We start from the raw sequence: 21,828 nt of genomic DNA on the forward strand, positions 1-21,828 counted from the left end.
ATTTGAATGGTCCTGAAGTTTTTGCCCGATGGGAGGGAGACAAACAGTTTGTAACCTGGGTGAGTGGGGTCCTTGATAATGTTGCTAGCCTTCCTAAATATTCGGCTAGCATAAGCATTGTTCAGATCTGGGAGCTTGGTACCCATGATCCTCTGTGAGTTTATAGTATTATTATAATAATTATAATAATTTGTACAGTTATATATGTACATGTATGAATGTGTCTGTATAATGTTAAATATTATTATAACATTTAGATATAATTATAGCATTATATAAGTATTATTGCAGACACACACACCTACCCTGTCACAGACACACTCATACACGCGTACCCTGTCACAGACACTCTCATACACACCTACCCTGTCACAGACACTCTCATACACATGTACCCTGTCACAGACACTCTCATACACACCTACCCTGTCACAGACACTCTCATACACACCTACCCTGTCACAGACACTCTCATACACATGTACCCTGTCACAGACACTCTCATACACACCTACCCTGTCACAGACATTCTCATACACACCTACCCTGTCACAGACACTCTCATACACACCTACCCTGTCACAGACACTCTCATACACGTCGCATATGTCACACACTCATATATCATACTCTCCATTTTCCTACCAGCTTCACAGCCTCCTTAAATCTGTCCATTGTTTGTTGTAGTTTAGTGCTGTTTTGTGCAAATAAATCTCTCTATCAAATCAATTGTTGTCTTGTGGTCATTCAGACAGAAGCCAGCGTACTATCCAAAGAATTCCCAAAGCCTTCAGATAGATTTTTGTTAGTGGCAGGATTTGGTGTAACATGAGACTGATTAAATTACCAAATTATCACCCAGCACCTACAGTTAGAAACTGAAAGACTTACCTAATTAGATGAAATCAGTGACAGACAGACTTACCCAATTAGATGAGATTAGTAGTCCAGAAGGTGACTTATTTTATTAACCTAAAAGTGAATTTCGCTGTGTGCATGTGGTGCAGAACAGATTCAGCTCAGCTAACCTCTCCTCATAAGACATTCCTCTTAGACCAGGAATCACTCATGTAGCCCTAAGTTGAGCCCTTTCTAAGGCCGCAATGTCCTTTTTAAGGTACGGTGACCAAACCTGAACACAATATTCTAGGTGGGGTCTTACCAATTGTATAATCTTAGCATCATCTCCATTGACTTAAACTCCACACACCTAAAGATGTACCCCAACATCCTATTGGCCTTCCCCACACTGGCGAGAATGGGACATGAAAGCATCAACATACACATCGAGGTCTTCCTCAAAATGAGCTTCCTTTATTTCAGTGGAACCCATAAAATATCTGTACTTTATATTTCTGCTCCCTGCATGGATTACCTTACATTTATTTGAGTTAAATTTCATCTCCCAAGTATCGGCCCAGTCATTAATTAAATAAAGATTCCGTTGTAGCCTCTGTGCTGCTACTGTAGTATCTGCTACACCACCCACCTTGGTGTCATCTGCAAATTTATCCAGTTTACTGAATGCATTGATGTCAATATCATTAATGTAAATTAGGAACAATAGTGGTCCTAAAATTGAACTCTGCAGTACCCCACTATGAACGCAGGCCCACTGTGACATTGTGCCTCTAATAACTACCTGCTGCTTCCTGTCTGTTAACCAGCTTTCGATCCAAGCTGCTACAGTTCCTAAAATCCAAGCAGCTTTGAGCTTAAGCAAGAGCCGTTTGTGAGGGGCAACATCAAAGGCCTTCTGGAAATCTAAGTACTTTTTGTGATCAATTTCTCTCTCTTGTAGCTTCCCTGTATAAAATGTATAATTTACATGGGAAACATGCTTCAGTTACATTGTGTTCACTATAATTTGCAGGGTGTCACGCCCCGATCGTGCCAATCCTCCTGTGCCACACCCCCCTCGTTAACCTCATGTGGATTCCCAGTGTTTTACAGCTGTTTCTGATTGCTGTCATTAGTCCAGTGTATTTAGTTCACGTTTCCGTTCGTTTCCCCAGTCCGGTCATTGACGTTACATGTATATTGTCAATGTGTTATTGCCTGCCTTTCATCTGATTAAACCCCGTGTTCCCCGATTCCTGGCTTCCAGTGCGTTTGTCTGCGCTCCGGGCGCGTACATCGTGCCAGAATGACCGGACTCCCTAAACACAAACCAGGTATTTCGCCGGTGCATCGGCTGAGGGAGGACATTCCCAGGGTGCTGAGGATGATCCCGGCGAATTAAGCCTTTTGCGACCCCAGCCTGTACTGGCCGGAGGCTGACTGGCGACCTAAGCCGGCTCACAAGGTGCCTGGTCTTGCAGCAACAGGAACGCGGAAGAAGAAGCGGAGAGGCAGAAGACGGGCATGAGGTCTGTCTGGGGGCCGTCTCTCTTTCTGCCGCTTGCCCTGCTGCGCGTTGGGAGAATCCTCGCCCGATTCTCAACCCAGTGGTGTTCGCGGGTGACGTCACCACCGCTTCGTCTGAGTGGACGCCCGAAGCCCGTCCGCCTACCGCTTCGCTGCCCAAGCCAGCAGCTGCTTGCCCCTTCACCGGGACACACCTGGCTCCATGACTCCTGCACTCCCCACTCAGGTCCCCATGACTCCTGTGCTCCCTCCTGCAGTATCCGAGGCCCCTGTGCAGCCCCCAGAGCTCCCCGCGGCTCCCGTGGCCCCTGCAGTGCCTGAGATGGCATCTCCTGAGGCCCATGTCCCTGAGGAGGTCCCAGACTGCTGTTCTGACGCTCCTCCCTCCATAGTCGAGTTGGAGGGGGAGCTTGAGTGGGACCCCTCGGGGTTTGCCCTGGCTTCCCCCGTGACTTCCCCTGTGACTCCTCCACCGTCACCCCAGTGTGGCAGACTACGGCCGGGTCCCCGCCTCTCTGTCTCCCAGAAGGGGAGGGGACGCCGGGGCTGGGTCCTGCCCGTCCTGCCCCCCGGCTCGCCTGCAGTTTTCCTGGCCACGGCTCGGTGGTCGCCTGTGGCCCCCCTGGCTGCGGCTCGGCGGTCGCCTCCGGTCTTGCCGCCGGCACCTCGTCGGCCGGCTACGGTCCCACCTCTGACGCCTCGTCGGCCGACTGCGGGTCCCCTACCTTTGACTCATCTGTCGCCTACGCCTTGGCCGGCGGCGGCTGCGCCTTCCTTGACTCCTCCGTTGCTCCCTTCGCCTTCCTTCTCCACACCTTTGGCCTTCCCTCCTGCTCCCTCCTCATGGTCGCCTGTGGCCCCTGCAGCTTCCGCCCCTCGCCTGCCGGGGTTCCCTCCGGCTCCCTGTTTCCCCCTGCCCTTTGCCTACTTGCCCCCTGCCTTTGTGCCCCCTGTGTTTGCCCCCGGTCGCTCTGTGCCTTATGGTCCCTTTGAGCCCCCTGTGTCTGCTCCTCGTCCTCCTGTTTCTCCTTCGTCCGCTCCTGGCCCATTTGTTCCTCCCGTTGGTGTTCCCCCTGTGTCTACTGTGTTGTTTCCCCTGTGCCTGTTTGCTTTTCCCATTGTTTGTCAGTGGTTGTCTGAGTTGCTGTCTCTGTGTCTGTTCTGCGTGTCTGTCTTGTTCCCTGTGCCCCGTTGAGTTTTTTTATTTTGTTTTAAAGGTCCTGTGTCCCCGTCACTTCGCTGCCCTTAGGCGTGCCCGGAGTGCGCGCCTTTGGGGGGGGGTCCTGTCACGCCCCGATCATGCCGATCCTCCTGTGCCACACCCCCTCGTTAACCTCATGTGGATTACCAGTGTTTTACGGCTGTTTCTGATTGCTGTCATTAGTCCAGTGTATTTAGTCCGCGTTTCCGTTCGTTCCCCCAGTCCAGTCATTGACGTTACATGTGTATTTTGTCAATGTGTTATTGCCTGCCTTTCGTCTGATTAAACCCCCTGTTCTCTGATTCCTGGCTTCCAGTTTGTCTGCGCTCCGGGCGCGTACATCGTGACACAGGGGTACCAATAATCGTGGAACATGTGTTATTGTTGAAAATAATTATTTCTTGATGAAGGATTTGTTTTTCTTTAAATAAATTTATTTCAATGAAAGGTTGGATTTTTCTCATTTTTTCAGTGTGAGGTGAAGCTGCTTCGCCAAAAGGTGAATTTTTTTCTAACCTTATTTACAAATCTATACAAGGGGTGCCAATAATTGTGGAGGGCACTGTATATTGTTTATATGCAACACTGTATTTATACTAATGGTGGTAAGTTAATCATGTCCTCTAGTGTGAACACCGGTGTAAAATAATCATTAAACTCATTTACTATATCAATTTCTCTTTGAATTATAAGGCCCTTACTATCCTGCAGATTAGTGATTTCAGCTTTTATAGCTCTTTTGGAGTTAAAATATTGGATGAAACTTTTAATGTCATCCTTAGCCTCCAATAGAATCTTCCTTTCAACATTCCACTTAGCGATTCTAATGTTATTTTTAACTCAACCTGTAGACTTAGATACTATTGCTTTACTTTGAAATCATTAGTTATTTTCTACCTTAGTATCTCCAGCGTACAGTGTGAAATACCTGATAATACTTCACTACCCCCAGTTTACAGTGTGGAATACCCAGTTAGACTGACCTCAGTATCTGAAGTTTACAGTGTAAGTCCCCCAGTCCAGCAGAGAGCAGCTTCACTCCTGAGTCCTGCAGGTCATTGTCACTCAGGTCCAGCTCTCTCAGGGTTGAGGAGTTTGATCTAAGAGCTGAAGCCAGCACCTCACAGCATTTCTCTGTGAGTTCACACTGGCCCACCCTTAAAAAAATTAAACATTTTTAAATCCACTTTTTACACTGCAGCACTGTATTCAAATGAGGAGAATAGGGGCCATGACATAATGGATTTTCAGAAAACAATTAAATTACTAAAAATCATTTTAAAAATCATCCCGATTCTGTTTGGTATTCATTATATTTTTGTCCATAACACGTTAAAGTCAGTATGTTTAACTGTAACAGAACCGTTAACTTCGCTAACCAACACAAATGTTTTGCATGGATTATATGGCTGAATGGATGTAGGAAGTAGGAGAAGAAAACAGAAGCTGTTTGTTTATTATGTAACTGCTGAAATGCCTTGTGGGTTTTCTTGGTATCCAGTTCCTTTTTTGTAAAATGTATATTCTGTACTCACTGCAGCTTCTCCAGTTTACAGCTGGGATCCTCCAGTACAGCAGAGAGCAGCTTCACTCCTGAGTCTCCTGGGTGATTGTAGCTCAGATCCAGCTCTCTCAGGTGTGAGGAGTTTGACCTCAGAGCTGAAGCCAGGGAAGAACAGCCTTCTTCTGTGACTCTACAGCCTGCTAGCCTGCAGAGAGAGAGAGACAGAAACTCTCCAGTAAATAATATCACCTCACCATTATAAATATTAAATAAATGTGACTGCTCCAATAAATATTTCAAGAATTACAGTTTAGTTTAGGCCCCCTCCTCCCTTTCCCTTAGCTAATTGCTCACTATCTCATCTTTATAGTGTGGAATTCCCAGTAATACTGACCTCAGTATCTCCAGCCTACAGTGTGGAATACCCAGTAATACTGATCCCAGTATCCCCAGTTTACAGTGTGAAATACCCAGCAATACTGGCCTCAGTATCTCCAGCATACAGTGTGGAATACCCAGTAATACTGACCTCAGTATCCCTAGTTTGTAGTGTGGAATACCCAGCAATACTGACCTCATTACCCACAGTTTACAGTGTGGAATACCCAGTAATACTGACCTCAGCATCTCCAGCGTACAGTGTGGAATACCCAGTAATACTGACCTCAGTATCTCCAGCCTACAGTGTGGAATACCCAGTAATACTGACCCCAGTATCGCCAGTTTACATTGTGGAATATCCAGTAATATTCACCTCAGTATCCCCAGTTTACAGTGTGGAATACCCAGTAATACTGACCTCAGTATCATCAGTTTACAGTGTGGAATACCCAGTAATACTGACCTCAATATCTCCAGTTTATAGTGTGGAATACCAAGAAATACTGACCTCATTACCCCCAGTTTGCAGTGTGGAATACCCGATAATACTGACCTCAGAATCCCCAGTTTACATTGTAAATCCCCCAGTGCAGCAGAGAGCAGCGTCACTCCTGAATCCTTCAGGTTATTGTCACTCAGGTCCATCTCTCTCAAGGGGGAAGAGATTGATCTTAGACCTGAAGTCAACACTTCACAGTTTTCATCTGTGAGATCACAGCTGTTAAGCCTGAAACAGAAAACACTTTAAGACACAGACATATACACATCCTACACATTAGTAAAATACAAAGCATTACAATAAGCATTTGTTTTCAATATAATTAGCAGCACAGCTTACATTTCAAAATGAATTATAGTCTACAGAGTGTTCTGTGCATCCTGGCAATTTGCTGCAGTCATATGATCACTAATTGCCTGCAGTGCATCTTTGCTCAAAACTAGAGGTACAAACATTAAGTACAAGCTACAGCCAAAAATCATAGAATATATAGGAACACATCAACAGCAAGATGGATGTGAACCCTCCCATAACAGTCAGACCAGAGCTTCCAGTGCAGTCCTTAGCCATCTTTCTGCCAGGTGTCCCTACACTGGACACGTATCACTGAAAGGAGGAGATGTGAACATCCCCAGCAGCTAATGCAGCAACAACTGGCACTTGGATTCCTGATCCCATAAGTAAAATCCTTTTTTCCCTGTATTGTTTTACCTGGGAACATGTCAAATCACCAATTGGTAATCAGCGTAATCAGACAAGTATCCCAGTGTCGATATCTGACAGTGACTAACCGGCGATTATCATCTTTGCTGGGGAAACACCCCTTGTAAATAAATAGTATACTTAGATATACACTCACCTAAAGGATTATTAGGAACACCATACTAATACGGTGTTTGACCCCCTTTCGCCTTCAGAACTGCCTTAATTCTACGTGGCATTGATTCATCAAAGTGCTGCAAGCATTCTTTAGAAATGTTTAGGATAGCATCTTGCAGTTGATGGAGATTTGTGGGATGCACATCCAGGGCACGAAGCTCCCGTTCCACCACATCCCAAAGATGCTCTATTGGGTTGAGATCTGGTGACTGTGGGGGGCATTTTAGTACAGTGAACTCATTGTCATGTTCAAGAAACCAATTTGAAATGATTCGAGCTTTGTGACATGGTGCATTATCCTGCTGGAAGTAGCCATTAGAGGATGGGTACATGGTGGTCATAAAGGGATGGACATGGTCAGAAACAATGCTCAGGTAGGCCGTGGCATTTAAACGATGCCCAATTGGCACTAAGGGGCCTAAAGTGTGCCAAGAAAACATCCCCCACACCATTACACCAACACCAGCAGCCTGCACAGTGGTAACAAGGCATGATGGATCAATGTTCTCATTCTGTTTACGCCAAATTCTGACTCTACCATTTGAATGTCTCAACAGAAATCGAGACTCATCAGACCAGGCAACATTTTTCCAATCTTCAACTGTCCAATTTTGGTGAGCTCGTGCAAATTGTAGCATCATTTTCCTATTTGTAGTGGAGATGAGTGGTACCCGGTGGGGTCTTCTGCTGTTGTAGCCCATCCGCCTCAAGGTTGTGCATGTTGTGGCTTCACAAATGCTTTGCTGCATACCTCGGTTGTAACGAGTGGTTATTTCAGTCAAAGTTGCTCTTCTATCAGCTTGAATCAGTCGGCCCATTCTCCTCTGACCTCTAGCATCAACAAGGCATTTTCGCCCACAGGACTGCCGCACACTGGATGTTTTTCCCTTTGCACACCATTCTTTGTAAACCCTAGAAACGGTTGTGCGCGAAAATCCCAGTAACTGAGCAGATTGTGAAATACTCAGACCGGCCCGTCTGGCACCAACAACCATGCCACGCTCAAAATTGCTTAAATCACCTTTCTTTCCCATCCTGACATTCAGTTTGGAGTTCAGGAGATTGTCTTGACCAGGACCACACCCCTAAATGCATTGAAGCAACTGCCATGTGATTGGTGGATTAGATAATTGCATTAATGAGAAATTGAACAGGTGTTCCTAATAATCCTTTAGGTGAGTGTATTTTCAGCATCTTACAAGTATGTTTAAAAGTACATTACATTAAATCTATTTAAAGTATATTTAAGTATGAAATAAGCTGGGTCAAAAAAGTATGAAGTCAATACATTGAATATATTTTTAAGGTATTAAATTAATATCATTATCACAACTTTAGTATATTAATTATACTTAAAGCTGGGTCAAAAAAGTCTGATAGAAGTATTCTCTAAATAGGGTGTGCTTAAGTATATTAATGGTATACTATTTTTTCACAAGGGACGCTTAGGCTACATACAAAGCAAGATAACAGAAGGATTCATGATTTGCTTTCAGTTCAGCTTTCTAGCATAAGATTCTGAGGCAGTAAAATAGAAACATTGCTATTATAGTGCAGAATTTCACAAGCATTGTCCCTTGCAGTAACTGTGCGTTTGCCATTCTTGTAAGTTCAGTACATCACCAACTTCTATCTTCAAGTCAGCAGCCAGAATGTCAGCCATTCAAGCACAGCTTTCTGGTGGGAATTTTGAGCTTCCCAACTCCTCTCTCTCTCACTCTCTCTCTCTCTCTTTATCTCATCTATCTATCTGAATCAATCAATCAATCAATCAATCATTATTTATATAGTTTGTTTTAACCACAGGGTTTACAAAGTGTTTTGCAAACATTTAAAAGGAAGAATAAAAAAGAAATTCAAATAAGCACATAATAAATAATAATAAGCGCAAAAAAAAATAAATCATAAAGGACTTTTATAGGGGCCCCTCCCTCACAGGGGCCTCTAGCCCCTATGTCTTCTGGGGGGAGCGACCCACCCCCGCAATAACTGATAATAATAAATGCGTAAAATAATAAAACTGATTATTATAGATTATTATATGCAGTGGAGAAAAAATCTGTTTTCAGCCTAGTGACTAAAAGCTGCCCCCTCCCTCCTAAGCCGGGTTTTAGGGATAATCAGTAAATTACTGCCGGATGATCTGAGTGACCTGCCTGGGACATACCTTACAGTCATGTTACTGAGGCAGGACAGAGCAAAGCCATGTAAATATTTACAAATCAGCAAATGAACTTTAAAATCAATCCTAGAAGCCAGAGCAAGCCAGTGCAGGGATGTGAGAGCAGGTGTGATGTGATCCCTGTGCCTGGTGCTTGTTAACACTCCGCCAGCGGCATTCTGGGCCCGTTGTAGATGTGAAATAGATTTCTTAGGCAGACCAGACAAGAGGGCATTACAGTAATCTATTCTACTAGAAACTAAAGCAGGTATTATTTTTCCCTAGCCAGCATATGACAGCAGACCCCATAACTCATGTGGAGGGACGAACAAGACAAGCACTTACAGATGTTAATTTCTGTCCAAAAAAAATTAATTGCAGACAGCCTTGATAACCCAGCTATGAATCCCTTCTTTGCAGATCCTTTCATTACGATCAAAACTTGAGATAAAATATAAAGAACCATTAACAGTTTTTAAATGAACTTGACGTTTTAAAAGCTTGTCCGTTGTGGTGTGTAACCTCCATTTTTTAAGCATAATAATAATGATAATACATTAAGCATTATGTATTATTACTATTATTATTATTATTATTGTTATAAACAAAGCGACTTATCATGGAATTCCATGTCAGCTGTTTCACTATTGGAGCGTCACAGTTGCCTGACAACCAATTGACCAATCACAGCCCGACTTCCAACCTGCCAATCACAACATGAACCGCTGTTCCTCTATGGAGGGGTAAGAGTGCCAAAATTAAATAAATAAATACACCAATAATTAATTAATTAAATGTGTCATGAATTATTTAAATTGGGAAATAAAAATTTCCTTAATTAAATGTGCCATGAATCTAATCTACCATTAGAATTAAAATAATTATTAATTAATTACATGTGTCATTTACAATTATTTCATTTTTTATTTAATTTTGGCACTTTCACCACATCATGAATTAATTTTATCTGTCACTGCGGGTCGTCAACCGAGAGTAACATCTGATTGGTTACCCTGTACAGCAAGTCAAAACAAATAGATCCCAGATAATGGATCGGTACGGGACCCGTCAACATACTCCGAGACAATAGATGACAGTATTTGTTTTTACATTGCTACCTATAATAATCAAGAAGAAGAAGAATTTCGCAACGGCCTTAATTGAGCGATATAGGTAGGGGTGTCACTACCGAAAATGTTACACCTACCGAAAATGTAACTTCCGCTACTACGCATGCGCACGCTTGCGAATTCTTTATGGCATCGCGTCACATTTCATCGTTTGTTGATTTTTGGTGATAATGTCGACAGAGAGGAAAGAGAATTAACAGGATAATGATGGAGTCCTTCGACTTTAAAAGATTTTATTTCGCATTAGGCCTTTAATGCCAAATGTGCTTCAGAAGGAGCAACGTAAAATACAGGGTATGGCCATCAATTTTACAGTCAAAGGTGACATTACTTTAATGTTAACCAGTTCGATATGCTGTGAAGTTACTTAAACTAAGCCTGCTTTTTTTTCTCCTTAGTCATTTCTTTTTTTAATTGTATCAGTGTAATTACTACACACTCGTGTCAGTTATGGCAGCTGTGTCTTGTGGTGCTAAATGAAGCAAATTATATTTGTTTCTGACAGACGACCGATTGTTTTATCTTGGGCCAAACCGCACAACATAAACATTGTTTATGTTGTGCAAATAAAAGTTCTTAACTGTTATTTTGGAGTGACTTTTTTTTTTTTTAGAAAATGCTGTACATATATCACAGCCCCTTGATAAGCAATATGGGTACACAAGATTGATATACACCTCAATTTTATTACAATTTCTAAAGAAAAGGCATCTATTCAGCAATACCATTGGGAAAAACCTTATGTAAGATTACTGTCAGGCACTAATAGCAACGCGCACACAGATGCAAATATTACAATCGGCAAAGCAATATGGTTTAAATACCACAATAAAGTGACGGCTGAACTACAAATATAAACATCAATGACCCATCTCACAATACGTGACCAATGAGTGATGATACATGACATCCATGCCCTGAATCACGGTCTGCCGCAAAATGTGAATACATGCGCAGTATTGGGCCTGGTCCATGGCGCCATGTTGGAAATGACACAGCTTCAGACCAAAACAATCGGCTGCACAAGATCCAGATAGATCATTGTTTGTCCCGCCTACTGACTTTGATGGGTCACACTGACAGATAAAATTAATTCATGATGTGGTGAAAGTGCCAAAATTAAATAAATAGTGAAATAATTGTAAATGACAAATGTAATTAATTAATAATGATTTTATTTCTAATGGTAGATAATAATTCATGGCACATTTAATTAACAATATTTTTATTTCCCATTTTAAATAATTCATGACACATTTAAGTAATAGTTTCTCTTTATATTTCCCATTTTAAACAATTCATGGCACATTTAATTAATTAATTATTGGTGTATTTATTTATTTAATTTTGGCACTCTTAGCCCTCCATATTCCTCTGGGCAAAATCGTCCTGCACTGATCCACGAAAATACGCAATTTGTCCCGTATTTTCACAAACATTTCCTACCCCTGAGTTCGGCAAAATATATTATAAGTCACCCCCCCTTGGCAAGTTTCATAGTCAGGGAACCGACGTTACACCCCAACACGGTTGTGCATTCTGTTCAAAAAAGAACAATAAAATTAATGTAGAGCTGTATCTATTGACCGGGCATGTTTCTGCAATTCACAGTCAATAGTTACATAGACAAATTTCATAGAGGTGTACAGCCTTGTGAAGAAGATGTCTGTGTCAGTAACGTGCTCTGGCCCTTTCCCTGCTAGACGTGGTGATGAAATATACAGCAGATTATCGTCGCTGCATCGCTGGCTGTCGGAAAGGTGCCTGATAAATGCTGTGGGTTATATAGACAATTGGCGAACGTTTGGGAGTAGGCCTGGGCTTTTGAATAGTGATGGTATTCACCCCTCGCGGACTGGTGCCGATCTCCTGTACAAAAATATAGCTTATAGGGCGCTTTTCCACCGCACAAAGTATGGTACTTTCGGTACGGTACTTTTGCTTTTCCATTGACTTCCGGTCGAGTACCAGTACCGAAATCTCGAGTACCGAAAGTGCCAAACCAGTTGGGGTACTTCTTTGGTACTTCGGTACTTTGGGGTGGGACTTGCAATTGCTGTCAATTGGTTATGCAAATAGCCTGCCGCTGAAACACAAAATACAACCGGCATTTTTTTAAATACACAGCGAATAAAAAAATAAAAAGCAGTAGAAACAAAAATATTAAAAAGTAAAATGGAAGGATGGACAAACGAGGAAACACAGGCTTTAATCGCCATATGGTCAGATGAACAGATCCAGTGGGATTTGGATGGCACGACTCGAAATAAAAAAGTTTTTGCCGTTCTGAGCAGTTCAGTTTCCCTATGTTTCCCCTGTCGCGCGCTGATTTGTACATGGTTTCGCTGTTGTTTTCAAGTCTTTTTACGAGGTAAACAAGCTATATATTAATTTTAAATCATCACATGCCTTTTGTATGTTTTTTGTTTTTACAGATAATAAATGAAATTACTTAATTCGCTGGATAGAGGTATTTCTTGATGAAAACAGTATAGTATTGCTTATAAGACTATATTATGCATGACAATCTACTGTATTCACATGTAATAATGTACCTGAGTGATTTTCAGACATTTCACATACCTCTTTGCTTTAATATTAGGGGAAAAATTATTTCCTAATAGACAGGAGAAATATAGGGAAACTTAATTGCCCGGAACACCGTAATAACAAGCCCCGCTTGGAAGAAATGGGGCACACGCGAAACACCGAACAATGCCGCTTGAAAATCAAAAAACATAATTAAATAATTTGTTTGCTTTCAAAAGACTGAATTAGCAGTAAGCTAATTCTTACTGCTTTGATCGGCTTAGCCAAAGTAAGTGTACCTACGTAAACGTAATTGATGGCAGCAATTTTACTGAATCTTATAATGTGATAGAAGCTGACATAACAATAAACCACATTTTCCAGCCTCAACTGTTAGTTTTAATTTTGGGCTGTCAGTCAGGGGCGGTCACTGATGATGTCATTTGGCGCGGTACCATTTTTACGCCAGTGGAAAACCGACATGAAAGAAGTACCAAACTTTCGGCACTTTATGGAGGTACCGAAAGTAACGTACCTGGTGCGGTGGAAAAACGCCCATAGTCTCCAGACAAATCGCTGACTAGCCAGAGCCAAGTCCAGACGGCAGGAGAGAGGTTAAGTGGCAGTTTGGGCGTGGCCTATTTTGTGGGCGGAGCTTAAAGCTCTCCCCCATCTATGACGTCATACGCGGGAGGTGGGAGTATCCTTTGTTCTGATTGGTCGAGGGGGTTTTGGCCAAATGGTATCATACATGCTTATGTCACGTGTTGCCGATAGGGGGACAAATGGTTTGGGGGTGTTAATGGTTGCCATTAAACTTTAATAGAATAAAAATACATTACATGTATTTTATTAATGTGCTATTTTTTATTACGTTTTAAGGAATAATAAAACATATAGCCAGATGAACGTAAGCTAGCGCATACACATCCTGCGGGGTTCCGTCCGTCCGCAGTAGACACGAGCGCCCCGGCGTATTTTAAAAGAAGAAAGCACCAAAATGTTTTAAGCAAGAAAAATTTTAGTGTTACTTTTAAAAAGAAAGAAAGAAAAGCAGGCGGAATTTAAACAAGTACAAACATGGCCTGAACGAAACACTGTCAGAAGAGCAAATGCTGAGTTTTAAACAAGCACAAATATTTTAGTAACCACTTAAACCCATTACATTTAACCAACATGTTTGAAGAAGAAGAAGAAAAACTTTTAGCGATATTTACCAGTGTTAGGCTGAAGAAAACATTTAACCAGCAAACATTTTAGACCCTGCAGCTCGAACATGTGCGTGCCATCCGTTTGAACAATGCGGGTAAAATGACGACCTAGGAGATCTGAAGCTTGCGCATGCGCATTGATGCAGACATGTATTTCAAAATGGCGGCAACAAACGGAGCGCCCAGTTATTTCAAATAAACCATAACGTTTAAGTATTGAAGCACTTTTCTACTAATCTGAATAATAAAGCACCCTAAGCATTTCGACAACAAAAATCAAGGAATAACGCGGGTAATCCTTGTTAAAATGAGCATACGGCATTAACCCAGAAGCGGTGTGGCTATTTGCATATGTCCCAGCATGCCCCACGGGGGTAATGTGAAAGCCTAGAAAAAAAGTTTTAGGGTCGAACCCATGTGTTTTAACTAGTGTGGTCAAATGATTTAAATTTTTAATCAGATTAATCACAGGGTTGCTGTGGATTAATTTCGATTAATCACGATTAAATATCATTAATTTTTAATCGTATTTCATTTTGCATGAAAAAAAAGCATGCAAAATATCAAAAAGCAAGATTTTTTGCTTAGCTGGACAACTTGTCGGATTTAAGGTACCTCAGTTTAAATGGTCTTTATCTTCATTCACTTACAATTAGCCCGAACTACCGTAAATCCAACAAATAATCTGACTAATCATGAAATCCAATTCTAGCCCGGTTAATTGCCATTGTTAGCAAAATCACTTGATAACACATTACACGTGGTGCTTTACGTATAAAACTACGTAGCAACACGTCCACAGATAAGTTGGATGGTATAGTGTGTGCGACCGATTTAATGAGCCACAAATGAGAAGTAGTGCTTAAACAGTATAAAACTACAAATTTCCCTTCTGTAGATAAAAGATGCAGCCATCTTGGATTCTGAACTCGGGATCCTATGTGTTGCTCCGAGATCTCCGAGAAACGGGAGCGCACATGCCGTCATTTCCGGCTTCAAAACTCTGGAATCCGACTAGGAATACGAGTTCCCAGGGCAAATGGAACGCACCAAAACTGCCCGAAATGGGTTGACAGAGACATTTCAGGGATTTTGAGTCATTTTGCGCTGCAGATGGGTTAATTGTGTTCAAAATTTTAATCAGATTAATCATGATGATGGATTAATCTGCGTTAACCCGTTAATTTTGACAGCCCTAGTTTTAACACAAGGTGATGCCGAAGAGTCAAGCGAGGGCTGAGCTCATGTGTTTTAACAAAATGTGGCGTCGATGATCCAACCACTGTCTGGCCTATTTGCATATGCCCCAGCATGCACGAGACATTGTGTAAAAACTTTTGCTTCAAGATTCGATATGGAAGCTAACCGACAAAGTTTTGCAGATTTCATAAAACAAGACACCGCAAGAATTGCGATCGATCCAGCGATGGGCCCCTCTGCCTAAACCGACTTGGGCTCCACGCAAGCCGCCGAGACAGCGCAAGCACGGGGCACTGTGCAGCATATTCACGCATAAAGAATGTATCTGTATAAAACTCGAGAAAAAATTTTGAACAAAGTGTGGTCGGTGGGTGGATCGACCCACTTCTGGTGGTGACAACCAATGAGATGAGAGAAGGTCGTGCTTAACCATGTTGAAAACATATTAAAACCCCGCCATCCTGTGAGCCATCACTCAGGACGAGACACATCTCCCAGCAAGCAATGGCGAGCGAACTGACAACATCATCAGAGCCTCCTTTTCCTGAATGTCTCCATCAACAGGACAATTTGTGGGACCCGTCTGAATTTACTTTTGGCCTGATACTGCGCAACAAGTCTTCTCCTCAACTCATCCCGCAGCGGCCCGCATCATGGGGCCCGTATAGGGCTCCGTTCCTGCCACCACCACCACCTCCTTCTAGCCCGACCTGGGCTGTGTGGCCGTGATCACAACAACAACCTCTGCATGAGGCCTCCGACCTAATGGACACATCGCGGCCCCCTGCCTTGACGATGGATGAGCTCTGCGAGCGTTTTGCGGCACTGTCATTATCTGAAGATGTCACGTCCTTCCGGCCTGCTCGCCCTTCTACCTGTCACATCCTTCCGGCCTGCTCGCCCTTCTGCCTATGATGTCTTCCCTGTATGCCCTCCTGCCGTATTACTGTTCGTCCTGCCATCTGAAGCAGCTCCAGCACTTGCCTGTCATCACCACCCTGCCCCCCACTCTGTGACTCAAATGTTAACCCTCTGGGGTCGAGTATGTCGTCGGCGACATCGCGTACTTTTCGCGTCTATTTCAGTTTATATCTCGCTGAAATCTTAATGTAGAATCATGAAAAAAACGCTGGCTAAATCCGTAATCGGTCTTCTTTTCAAAACATCAATTGTCGGAAGTATTAAAGTTTTTAAAATTAGGTTAAATCGGCAAAAAAGTAAACCATGTCATCTTACTTTGTTTTACTTGCATCGGGGGCGTGTAGTACCGCTCTCACCCGAAGATCGCTATTCACATTTTAAATAGCCGCATTAGCGCGTATTCAAATCCCATTCGCATGGTAATTTGATGAACAGCGCGGCGGTGAAACGCGATCCAGAAACATCCCCATCAGCGCCATAAAAGGGGGGATGTGGCCAGGTGACAATGGCTTATTCATACACATGAAAGTTGCTACATATTCAATGAAAGGAGCCAGAAATAGTGACATGATTTAGGTTTTTCTTATTTATTTATCCAAATGAATGTTGCAACTACACCATTTAGTCATCTTCATGTAGCCAAGACTTTGGTGATCAGATATCTGGGATCAAAACAAACTGCCAGTACTATGTACTTTTATAATGTTTCTGCAAGTGTTCCAAACTGCATTTTGCGATGTCTATACTTTGATGTCAAATTACAAACAACAAAAATCTGACATATTTACAATATACATTAAAATAAAGATGACTGTAATGGCAAAACAAATACATAAGAAATAATTTATTTGCCATGAATTAAGTTTATGATATTTGAAGAAATGTGTGATCATGCCCCAGTCAGTGAAAGTGTGTTTCCTACCCCTAGACATTTGACTTCCTCTACTGCCCCCTGGAGGACGGGCTCCCCCTTTGGGTCTGGTTAGAGTTAGGGCTTCCTTTGCTGCCCGCTGGAGGATGGGCTCCCCCTCTGAGTCTGGTTCCTCCTAAGGTTTCTTCCTTCTAGGGAGCTTTTCCATGCCACTGTCGCCTCTGGTTTGCTCACTGGGGGCTTTGGGCATTTTTGGCTTTGAGATAATGTAATGTTGTGAAAACACGCTATACAAGTAAAACTGAATTGAACTTAAGTTGTATTCTGTGTTTGGGGGGGACTCAAAATTATTATTTATTGCGATGATTTTAAACTAAAATAACTCATACATTTTTTTACTTATCGCCCAGTCCTAATCAACAATACACTAATCGGAGAGCTATCAATCCTGTGAAATAGGCTTTTGGAAGAAATGTTTGTTTGAACGATTTAAGAATAATGATGCTTCATTCATCCCCATGGGGAAATTGTCTTTTCGCCCCTCCCATCTTGCTCTCCAAGAAACACGCCGACACATATACAGGTGAGAGGAAGTTTGGGGGTTACAGCACAGGGTCAGCCAGCATCCAGCCCCCCTACAGCTCAAGGACCCAGAGATGACATCACTCTGCCAGCCAGGAGATCTGAACCAGCGACCTTCCGCTCATGGACACAGTGTCCAAACCCAAAGAGTCACACACCACACCCAGTTTTTACAGAAATGCTTCCTACAACATCCAGAACTGAAAAGAATATGAGTGGTTTTCCCACTATCAATGAAAACTGGACCATTCTTTATGATGCTGAATCTTTGGTTATTTCTTACACAAAGGTCATGGAAATCTTGTCTTTTTTGTTTTTACTACATCACTACCTTCAGTTAATATAAAATCTAGGTTCCTAAAAGTCCTAGCTATTGATACAAGAGGGTAAATAAATTACATATATAAATAATCATTTTATATTGTAAATAATGTTTATCTATTACTGCCAGACTAGATGTGTCATCACATCCTCAGCCAGGAGCAGCTGTGGCCAGCAGAGGCCGCCAGTGAGCAGCCAGAGACAGCAGTCATACGGAAGCTCCCAGCTCTGGGCTCCATCACATGAACACACCTGCTGATAATAACACTCACATACCACTTATACACCCTGTGGATAAAGAGCCCTCACTGTTTCTATAGCAGGTTAGGATGCTGTGCCTGTGATCAGAAGGCAGACTGGATGGGAACGGAAACGTCACTTTTTTGTTTGTTACTACATCACTACCTTCAGTCATTATAAAGTCTGTGGTCCGGATTATGAAAAAAAACACCCAAGTTGTTAATCCATGAGGAGAAATAAATTATATGTACATTATATATTTCAAAAATATTCATGTATTACTACCAAACTTGACATGATTTCCCATGCCCAGATGACTTACAGAGCTGTCTTGGAGTTCCTGACCACAGGCAGCAGCCTCCAGTGATCTTCATCTGATCTAAAGAATTTCTTCAGATCAAATACATCCAGCTCCTCATCTGACATCAGTAACACAAAGACCAGAGCTGAATACTGTGCAGGTGAGAGGTCTTCAGGTGAAAGTCTTCCTGAATTCAGGTATCTTTGTACTTCCTCTACTAGAGAATTGTCACCCAGTTCATTCAGACAGTGGAACAGGTTGATGGTCCTTTCTGGAGATAAATTCTCCTGTATTTTCTCCTTGATGTATTGGGTTGTTTCCTTAATGTTATGTGAGTGGGTTCTTATCTCTCCCAGTAGCCTTTCTAACAGAGTCTTACTGGAGTCTGTTGAGACGCCCATGAGGAAGCAGAGGTAGAGGTCCAAGTGTCCATTCTTGCTCTCTAATGCCTGATCCACTGCAGTTTTCAGCAGGTCAGCTGATAAGTTTGACAGAAACACGTATAAAGCAGCGAGATACTCCTGAATGCTCAGATGCACAAAGCAGTAGACCTTCTCCTGGTACAACCCATATATCTCCTTAAAGACTTCTGTGCACACTCCAGAGTAAACTGAAGCTTCAGTGACATCAATGTCATTCTCTGTCAGATCTTGCTCATAAAATATGAGATTGCCTTTCTTGAGGTTATGAAAAGCCAATTTACCAAGTTTTAAAAGCAATTCCTTGCCGGATTCAAAGCATTTATTTGCTTTGGTTTTATCTTCTTTCATATACTTCTCACTGTTAAGTCTTCTCTGAAAGATCAGGAAGTGTGTGTACATTTCAGTCAGAGTCCTTGGAATTTCTCCCCTGTCATTCTCACTAAAAAGTCTCTTAAGAACAGTAGCTGAAATCCAGCAGAACACAGGTATGTGACACATGATGAAGAGGCTCCTTGAAGATTTCACATGTGTGATAATCCTGCTAGCCAGTCTCTGATCACTAAATCTCTTCCTGAAATATTCCTCCTTCTGGGCATCACTGAACCCTCGTATCTCTGTCACCTGGTGTATCCACTCGGGAGGTATGCGATTGGTTGCTGCTGGCCGGGAGGTTATCCAGAGGAGAGCAGATGGAAGCAGATTCCCCTTAATGAGGTTAGTCAACAGCACATCCAGTGATGTTTTCTTTGTTACATCAAACCAGTTCCCATTGTTCTGAAAATCTAGAGGAAGGCGACACTCATCCAGACCATCAAAGATGAACAAGACTTTGTACCTATACAGCTCAGTGGATTTAAATGATTTCAGTTCTGGGAGAAAGTGGTGAAGCAGATCTATCAGACCGTAATCATCCTTAATCAAATTCAGGTCCCGGAAAGGAAGAGCAAATATGAAGTGAACATCCTGGTTTGCTTTTCCTTCTGCCCAGTCTAGAATAAATTTCTGCACAGAGACTGTTTTCCCGATACCTGCCACCCCTTTAGTGAGTACAGTTCTGATAGGTGTCTCACGCCCACATAAGGGTTTAAATATATCATTGCACTTGACTGTAGTATCTTCTGTTCGCCTTTTCTTGGATGCTGCTTCAATCTGTCTCACTTCATGTTCACCATTGACTCCTCCAGTCCCACCTTCAGTTATGTAGAGTTCTGTGTAAATCTCTTTGAGAAGTGTTGGCTGTCCTCCCTTAGCTTTCCCTTCAAATTCACACTCACATTTCTGCTTCAGGGTACATTTGATTGTGCTGGACATGAGCTCCCCTGAAGAAAAATGAGAGGAAAATGCACTAATTCTCAACATGATCCTGACCAGTATAGTAGGAGGATTAAAACAAACATTAATCCCAACATGATGACCTTATCCCCTACCCAGCCGTAACCTTAACCATAAGTTACCAAACAAAATACGAGACTTTTGGCATGTTTAGTTTTTTCCCCGCACCGTAAAATAACAGGTTATTTTTGTTGGGATACCCAATCCCACCCCCCCCACACAAACACTTTTTACTATTTCATTGTGTTAAAATTAAGCTTTAAATTTCACATCCTACATATTCTTACTGAAGCCCCAGATATCTTTACAGCAGTTTGGGTCCTAGCTGATGTGGAGCCCTAGGAGAGCATCACCACCGGCGCCCGCTGCTTGAGGCAAAATGAAACAGGCTGACGAGTCGGCGCCCCCTCAGAAGGTGGTGCCATAGGCGGCTGCCTATGTCGCCTATAGGTCTGACCAGCCCTGGCTGAGGTGGCATTAAACCCGGCCAATAACAGCACCTAAGCCAGATTATAACTTTATAAACACAAAGTAAACAGCAAGACAAATTACAGCTGGCTGGCATTCATGCACAAAACCTCATTCAATGAGCACGTCGCTCACATGATAATGCTGTTTGCTACAGTATGCATATAAGACTAATCAATAATAAAAATGCAAAAGGTTTTAAACTATTAGTTAAAAAGGGGGATGGGAACAGAAAAGCATTTTATTTTATTTTTACAGTTTACTATCCTGAGACAGACACAGTGGACGGTTCATGCAGGTGCAGCAGGACACTTTAGAGATAAAGTGTATTTCTGAAAATGATGCTGTAGGTTATTCCTGTTCCCAAACACCTGAAAAGTATTTCCAACTTTCCCTAATGAATTTATGTTGGGAGGAACTGGTGTTAATTCTAGCTATTTATTAAATTAGCAAATGCCGAATTATCCAAGGTAAGCTAGTAACACTCTGCTCCACGGACCACAGACTGTAACACGGTAATTACTCTGATTAGTGATTATTACCTCTGTCTTTTTTCCGTTCTTCCTCCTCTCCTCTCCCTCCTTTTCCTCCCTGGGCACTGGAGGGCTTTGGTCTTTCTGACATGATAGTGTCTGTTTGAATTAGATATCATTAATCGTATCACACACATATCAGTCGTATCAATGTCACTTAAAGACGCCTACAGTGATACGGAGGGGAGGGGGGCGCCGGGCAAAGCAAAAAATATCCCTTATTTAATAAGGTTTGCTTCTTTAATAAGCTTTTTATTATTTTGAGATGATAGCGTAAAACAGTAGTAAATCAATATAGTAAAAGTCAAAATCTTAATTTTGCCCCTTCCCTTTCTGCCCCTTTTGAATGGACGGCGCCCCTGGCATTTTCCTGTACTGCCTATGCCACCCTGCTATACAGGGTTCAAGTCAATGTATTTTTATATAGCGCCTTTCACTACCGAGTCCAAGGTGCTTTACATGGGCATGTTGGGATACATTCCTGCATCATTTATGCAGAATAATTCAAAAACACAGAAAAGAGAACACAAACAAATAAAAGAAAGAAAGCCAGATGACAACTGGCTCCCCCCCCCCCCCCCCATACTAACAGTATAGAAAAAGTTCTTACTCTGCTCTGAATAAGGAAGAATTTCAGATTCATTTCGGTCTCCAACATCAGTACCTAACAAACATCAACATTTCCCATATAATCCTATGCAATATGTTAATTTTTCAGATTAAAGATTAAAAAGGTTACAATTTAGACAAAAAATAAGAATGGTTAAAAATACGA

The 21,828-nt window shown here is 42.3% G+C and overlaps 2 protein-coding genes across 6 annotated transcripts in view; one reads left to right on the forward strand and one right to left on the reverse strand.

The window, feature by feature from the left end:
- Positions 1-21,828, forward strand: part of LOC111844187 (tripartite motif-containing protein 16-like) — a 153,578-nt gene that overhangs the window by 78,830 nt on the left and 52,920 nt on the right. The gene's annotated exons all lie outside the window — the stretch shown is intronic.
- The window catches only part of LOC111839450 (NLR family CARD domain-containing protein 3-like), a 47,514-nt gene that overhangs the window by 10,936 nt on the left and 14,750 nt on the right, over positions 1-21,828 (reverse strand). For 3 of the 5 annotated variants that reach the window (XM_072707423.1, XM_072707421.1, XM_072707422.1), the window contains 6 exons: positions 21,664-21,717; positions 21,063-21,152; positions 18,320-20,039; positions 6,007-6,180; positions 5,104-5,277; positions 4,552-4,725 (listed from right to left, as the gene is read on the reverse strand). In XM_072707423.1, the coding sequence (XP_072563524.1) occupies positions 4,552-4,725; positions 5,104-5,277; positions 6,007-6,180; positions 18,320-20,039; positions 21,063-21,152; positions 21,664-21,717 (2,386 nt within the window). The remainder of the gene's footprint in view (positions 1-4,551; positions 4,726-5,103; positions 5,278-6,006; positions 6,181-18,319; positions 20,040-21,062; positions 21,153-21,663; positions 21,718-21,828) is intronic. The other 2 variants (XM_072707424.1, XM_072707425.1) reach the window with 2 other exon arrangements.

The sequence above is a fragment of the Paramormyrops kingsleyae genome, chromosome 25 (genome assembly GCF_048594095.1).
Source record: "Paramormyrops kingsleyae isolate MSU_618 chromosome 25, PKINGS_0.4, whole genome shotgun sequence".
Classification (NCBI taxonomy): domain Eukaryota; kingdom Metazoa; phylum Chordata; class Actinopteri; order Osteoglossiformes; family Mormyridae; genus Paramormyrops; species Paramormyrops kingsleyae.